Source organism: Corapipo altera, unplaced genomic scaffold (assembly GCF_003945725.1).
Source record: "Corapipo altera isolate COAL_440 unplaced genomic scaffold, ASM394572v1 22b, whole genome shotgun sequence".
NCBI classification, from domain to species: domain Eukaryota; kingdom Metazoa; phylum Chordata; class Aves; order Passeriformes; family Pipridae; genus Corapipo; species Corapipo altera.
Window position 1 is genome coordinate 20,544,495 of NW_020884876.1, and position 6,971 is coordinate 20,551,465.

Genomic DNA, 6,971 nt, shown 5'->3' on the forward strand with positions numbered 1-6,971 from the left:
AGTTTTCCCTTCTCTAAAGACCTTTCTCTAAAATTTTATTCAAATAAGGCAAAATTAAATAACCTCAGTAGAAAATTTAGTAGAAAAATTTAAATAAGTGAAACAAAATGCTTTCAGAACTGAGGAGACTGGACTGGCGCCAGTTTCAAATACAATTGTGACACTGAGAGTTAATAGAGCACCTTCGGGTTACTTTTCCCTGTTTTCTCTGCCACATCAGGAGGAAGCATCTGGGACAGAATACTTGGCTGTGAATGAGTTCGTGTTACTGTCACAGAAAGATAACTCGAGTGATGTTAAACCAAAATTGTCACATTCACCCCATTTATCTGAGATCAAGTGCAACATACCGATGACCATATAATTACCTCATTGGAAAATACATTAATGTGGAGAATGTTTTTTAGGGGGCAGGTGTTCTCCAAGGTGACATGATAACAGTACACACCCATTTTGTGCTTGCTGTGCTGGAATTATTCAGGAGAAAGCTCATCTTTGCTACCAACAGCTACACTGATCTTTTACTGGGTTTGTTGTGTTCAGGGTTTTTTTTCTGTACAAGAGTTTCGTACTTAACTGTTTAGTGACATGAACTTCAGAAATTAACAACTTAAGAAATAACTCCTGACCTTGGTTTTGCTTTCTTCACCTTTCCCTTGTTTCTGCTTTCTTCACTTTCAGCTGGCACCTCTTCCTTCAAAAAAATCACACCTTTAAGAAACAAGGAAAGCCACCACAGCCTAACTCTTCAGTATTTAATCCCCTGATTCTCCTTCTCCCAAGGAAATTTCTCTGGGACCTAAAGGTCCCCCCAGGATGGCAAATCCAGCAAACACCCCACCAATAACAAGATAACAAAAAGATGCCCTCAACTCAAATGGCTTAGCAGGCAAACCTGGGGCAAAACCTTAGGAAAAGCTAGGGAAGGAGATCAAGCAGAGAGAAATACCCCTCTATGCGCTTCACCAGCCACAAGATATTCTGATCAGGCAAACTGCTTAAAATAGCCAAGCCAGAGGCTTTTGCGTGAAGCATCCCTTGTCACGGGTAGTAATCTCAGAGGTGTGCTCTGAATGAAAGTTTAACACTGCAAACAGTTTGCAGGGGTTACCTGGAGGAATGAGAACATATTAAGCAGATAATAACCTCCCAATGATGCCATGTGGGCAGGGCACACTGTCAGAAACATGCTGAAGAAAAGCCATGCTTGGAAGGACTCAAAGGCTGACACAGAGACAAGAAGGATGTGTGTATGTACCTTTATGGGACATATCAAAAGACTTGACAGGTCTAACTCCAGCTCATATACAGAGGCATAGGCCATTTTACAAGAAGCCCATGCCCTATGTTTTGGTAAACTGCATACAAACATTTGCAGTGCCAGACCATGTGTAAAGCCAATTTCTGGGCTCTGCAAAACTAATCACCCTTATCAGGAAGCAACAGATGACGTACTCTTTGGAAAGCAGTGCTACCAAGACACCGAGCCATGCTGGCACGATGGCGTACCAAGACTTTCCAGCTTCTGCTGGTCTGTGCTCTCATGCCTTTGGAGGCAGGCAGGATGTTTTTATTGCTAAGGCTGTATTAATTTTTCTCTTCCTCTTGGCAGGAAGGCACTCATAGTTCTGCACAAGCCACTTCATGTCACTTCTTCAGGAGACAGGGGCTAACCTAAGCAGCCACATGGCACTCCATGCATATTTCCAACTTCTCCGAGTTGCCCAGGATACTCCGCACAAACGCGCGGCACTAGCGACCTGAAGTCAAGCGGGGAAGCCTGGGGAACGCTGGAATCACAGTCGGGCTCCCACCATTTAACTGCGCTGCCCAGCTGCACAGCCCTGACGGTAAAGCTTTTCATTCCGTGAGCACGCACGTTCCTTGGGAAGGTTTCTGCAGCCCTCAACACCCGCGTCCCCTCCGTGGCATCCCGGCCGTGCCCGTGCCCCGCTCCGCCACCCGCTCCCGCGCCGCCCGATCCCGCCCGTGCCACCCCCGCGGCGCGGCCGTTGCGCCCCGAGCCGGCCCCGCTCAGTTCGCGACATGGCGCGGCTGCTGATGGCGCTGGTGCTGCTGCCCGTCCTCCTCGCCGGTACCGGGCGGCGGCGGTCGGGGGAAGGGAGGCGCGAGCCGGTGCCGGGGAGGTGGGAAACGGGACTGTACCGTGCCCCGGCCAGTCTCGTCCCAGGGAAAGGGAAGGCTGAACTGGTGCCGTGCCCCGGCCGGCTCGGCGGCGGGATCTAAGCCGGGGGTGGGCATCAGCCGTGGGTGGGGAACCGGCACAGGACGGTGCCGGACAGCGGCTGGTCGGGGACGGGACCGGGACAGGACAGCAGCGGGTCCACGGGTCCGGGGTCGGACAGCGGCTGGTCCCGCGGAGGTCGGGGGGAATCCGTGCGGGGCCGGGCTCCGTTAACGCCGGTTGCTCCCCACAGGGCTCGTCTCGTGTCCCGGTGCCGTGGCCAGCTACCCGGTGAGTGCCGCCTGCCCCATCGTCCCTGGGAAGGTTCCCTGCCACCCGGCCTCCCGGTGCCGGCGGCCCCTTCCCCAGAGCCCCGGGCCTGGCGATGGGGAATTTGTGCCTGTCCTGGCTCCGGAGCCCCGGGGCTGTGCAGGGAGCTCTCCCCACAGCTGAGGGACCCGGGACGTGCTGGCACCACCTGCTCAGGCTGCAGCGCACCAAGTGGTGATTCCCCATCCATTACCAGCTCCATCTGCAGTTGCCCTTCATGGGAACGCGCTGTCCGTGTGTCCCGCTGACGTTTGGAGGTCGGACGGGCTGGGTTGTGTGGCATGCATCTGTCCAGACACCACAGCTCAAGCCGTGCCAGGCAGCAGGAGCCAAGCTTCAACTGATAAATTCTCATAGAAGTGTGAAAGATACTGTGACACTTTAAAATGCTGTGTCAGCTCCTGTTGGACACTTTTTTTTTCTGTGCATGAGCATGCCAATATTCTTCAGAAGCTGAGCAGAAACCTGTTTCAAATGGTGTATCTTAGACCTCTTTTGTACCTGTCTTCCCTAGCCGGACTGCTCCAAGTATCCTTTGTCTGGATGTCCAAGGGACTTCCATCCAGTTTGTGGCACTGATGGGGAAACCTACGGAAACGAGTGTGTGCTCTGCCTTTCAAACAGGTAGTCACTTAATTGACATCTTATCCTTCCCTTCCCTATACGCAACTAGAATCTTCACCCTGACATCCCAGCTAACTGATAGATTCTTTACTGGCTTTGGAGCATTTGCACAGCTGCACTGCGGTTTCAGCAGTGCCCTCTCAGATGCAAATGCCTTGCAAAATATTTTCTAAAGATACCCGTAAATGGCTTTGAATGGATTCAGTTAGCTGGGAGTACTGAATATTCGCTTTTGTAATTCCTACGGAGAAGTATCTTAGAGGAGGTTGCCTGTTATGTTCATCCAGTGCCATATTGACATTTAATATAATGCCATATTGTTCCACACTCTCCATCAGAAAACATGAAAGATCCCACCCAAAATGCAGCTTTTAATTCAAGATCCAATCTCCCGTCTTTCCTTTCATAGAGAAGACTAAGAATACCGAGTGTTACGAGAAAATACTGTTTTGCAATAATATCTTACAGGTTGCCTAAAAATCAAGAAAAAGATTGCCTGATATAATAATTTAATGATTTATTAATAAACAATATTAATGAATTAATTAATAATTAATATTAATAATTTAATAATTAAAAAACAAATTGAAAACATAGAAAATCAGTATGCAATGAGCATTGTTACCCCCCGTTATGATTGACTGGAAATCTTTATAGAGTGCTCTCTCAGTACGAACTGAGAGGAACTGCTTGTGAATAGAATTTTAATGGTGAAAGGCAATTTATATTAATGAAATAACAGATTACAAAATTATGAACAGAGAGATCTCAAGAAAGAGAAGGCTGAAATGTGTTTCTGGCTTTGAGGCAGAGGAAAAATTAATTGTGACCAGATAATTTGCAAAATTCAAATGACCAAATGACCAAGGGAACATAAGCAAAACAAAAAAAAGAAAACAAAGAACCACAGTTCACGCAGAGTACTGTCTGTGAAAAGGGGAGAAAAGAGGTTTTGGCATATTACATATTAGGAGCCTACCCACCTTTTACTGTCTAGAATGATGTTGGAGTAAGTTATTAAGCGATTGGCTTTGTACATAAGCAGAGGTAAAAAAGAAAGTAAGCAGATACAGATTTGTCAGAAATAATCCGATCAAATCCATGAGATTTCATTTTTTGGCAAGATAACTGGCCAAACAATGTAGGAGGAAACAGAAGTGCTACTGCATGCTATTAATAAGACATTTCACATATCTCCACTTGACATTCACATAAACAGACAAATAGTTATTCAACTGAAATTGTTAAAGGATGAAGTCACAGAAGTTTGAAATGCTGTGGTTCAAAAGCAGCAATCAGCATTTTACAGTCAACCTGGAAAGAGCTATTAAGTGAGTTATCCTTTAGGTGTAACATGTAATTCAGTATTTTTGTAATTAAAATGGATATTGGAAACAAGACAATAAAAATTGCAAATGGCATGGATATGATGATCTGAGCAGGACAGCATCAAAATTCCCAGGGCTATGGAGAAATGGAGTGGAATCAGTACAATAAAAGACAGAGAAGTGCCAAGTATTGCCCACAGAGAGTGCAAATCCATATTGTGGAGGTATAGGCAGAAGAACATCTAATGACTTAAACAGTGTCTTTGATCCTTTCAGAGCAGAAGGATGGGCTTTGAGATCCAGCCTTACGTTTCTAGGATGTTTCATTTTTTTAGGCATGATCCCTCAGTTCCAGATGGGTACATGGCAGATCCCTGAATACAGCATTGCACACAGAACAAAGGGGTTTCCAGCCAAATCTGCTCTTTATTTCAACTCTCTTAAGTGATTTCTTAAGTAATTTGTGATGAGGCTTAAGTCTTTTTAGTATAAGATGTAATGTACATGTTTTGTCTGATACATGGGATTTAATCCAATTACACACACAAGGTAGAATTTTATTTAGCATATTTTTTGCTGTCTTCTTACATGCTCAGAAACATGTATTTTGGTCTGAAGGGACACAGGGTGGTCAGACATTTTCCTCATTTTTTTTTTTTAGTAGTTTAGTAGCTGGCATACTTAAGGACCTTCTAGTTCAGCGTGGAGTTGTTGTTCTAAAGTGTTTGACTTGGCATGAACACAGCACGGATAAAACACTTTGTCTTACTGGAAGAATTTCAGCTTTGAAAAACAGTTCATAGTCATAAGCATTGGTCATTTCACTCCAAGGAGTCTAAGGTACAGTTTGTCACACTCCTTAGGAGGGGAGAACAAAGGGATCTTTTTTTCCCCCTCTTAACCAGCTGCCTGACCAGTTGCTGAAATAGTGTAATGTGATGATAAAGAAACAGTCACAGATATATGGGGACATCCAGTACTAAGTTACAAAAATTCACTTCTCAGTTAGCTTAGGTGATTCTGAACAGACAACTTGCAGGTTACTTCTAGCCCATATTTAAGCCCATGAAAGGACTTTTTAGAGGGAGTTGCACTTCTCTGATGACCAAGACGGTACTGTCCATGGGCTCTTTTAGCCATGGAAGACTGTGTGGGCACACCAAGAGCCCCATGTGCATTATGAGTGCTGCAGAAGAAGTTGCAGAAGAAGTTGCTGTGACTGATCCATGATAACATGAAACACCTGGAACAAAGGTGCAGCACAAACCCTGCCCATCCTGGTTCTGCAGTGAAGCCCTTTAACTATAAGACCAAAGTTGGTCTTCCTCCTTGCCTTTTTTTTTTTCAAAGCTTAGATTTAATCCATTCTTAAGTGGGTGCTCAAATGCAAATCTCAGGTCTCTTTCATATCATATTTGATACTAATTTAAACCTAGTCTGGCAGCACCACAAGCTCTTGGAAACAGATGCAGCAGCTTGAGCTGCCTCTGCAGGGTTTAGCCTAAGGTCTATCCTTCAGTCAGAACTTTTTCTTACACTTTTACAGGTGTTTTACATCCCCGATCTTGATATTTTCTTTCATATTCCTAATTTGCTCCACTCTCTTCTGGTTAAAAGATCCCTGATACAACTATTAGTACAGATTATCCCAACCTTTGGGTAATCATAAGTCTCTTGAATTTCATGAGGAGTAAAACAGCTTGACTCTATTAAGATAGGGAAGCAAACTGAAGAGGTAGGACAATTTGCATTCTATTACTTTATTTTTGTGTCTGCACTTGCCTGGTAAATTGAGATTGTACATGGAGCACCTCAAAACACACACACAAAAAAAATGTTTCCAAACTAAGGGATACTTGGCTAAAATTTCCTTAAAGAAGATTCCAGTGTTCAGAGAACCACTCATTCAAATTTTAATGAAGACTCAGATGCAGAGATGCATCAGGATGCACTCCCTTCCTACTGAATTCCCATGCAAAAGGGGAAAATTTTGTAAGCATTAGAACTGGTTCCCACCTCAGAGACTTTGAGGTTCACCTTGCATTAGTGTTTTGTAATTGACATGTTATTCCTCATAGAGAGATTTGTCATGTGGTTTGATAGTTAGTTTTATCAGGTTTTTATAGGTAACAAAACCTGATGTGAGGCTGCCTCTGGTAAGTTACTCTCTCTATGTGATTCATAAATCTTTGCATCATGGTTACTTTGTGGTAATGCTTGCCACAAGTGATTCAATTAAATGCATCACTGCATTTAGACATGGGTAAGTCCACTATATAAAATGTGTCTGTCAAGTATAGTGTTTGTCTTCTAAAATATTTTTCTTCTGCTTGCAGTGAAGAAAACAAGAATGTTGAAATTTTCAAAATGGGATCTTGCTGATATGGCAGATGGCCACTTTTCAAGAAAATGAGAGGGATACGGATGATCCAAATGGAAACAATTCCTTAAATGTACCTTCTGTGTAGCGTGTCTTAATAAACAAGCTTTCATGTTTAAAGTAT

At 44.2% G+C, this 6,971-nt stretch overlaps 1 protein-coding gene across 1 annotated transcript; it reads left to right on the forward strand.

The window, feature by feature from the left end:
- The first annotated feature begins 1,975 nt into the window (after nucleotides 1–1,975).
- On the forward strand, nucleotides 1,976–6,971 carry SPINK2 (serine peptidase inhibitor, Kazal type 2). The gene is made up of 4 exons (XM_027635436.1): nucleotides 1,976–2,095; nucleotides 2,439–2,476; nucleotides 3,030–3,139; nucleotides 6,804–6,971. Exons 1-4 carry the CDS (start codon nucleotides 2,047–2,049, stop codon nucleotides 6,847–6,849), a joined length of 243 nt encoding a protein of 80 aa, XP_027491237.1. The 5' UTR covers nucleotides 1,976–2,046; the 3' UTR covers nucleotides 6,850–6,971.

Bases quoted from the DNA above. Each gene is read 5' to 3' on its own strand.
- SPINK2 (XM_027635436.1), top strand. From the start codon at position 2,047: ATGGCGCGGCTGCTGATGGCGCTGGTGCTGCTGCCCGTCCTCCTCGCC. The intron at 2,477-3,029 runs GTGAGTGCCGCC...TGTCTTCCCTAG, and splicing joins GTGCCGTGGCCAGCTACCCG to CCGGACTGCTCCAAGTATCC. The intron at 3,140-6,803 runs GTAGTCACTTAA...TTCTGCTTGCAG, and splicing joins GTGCTCTGCCTTTCAAACAG to TGAAGAAAACAAGAATGTTG.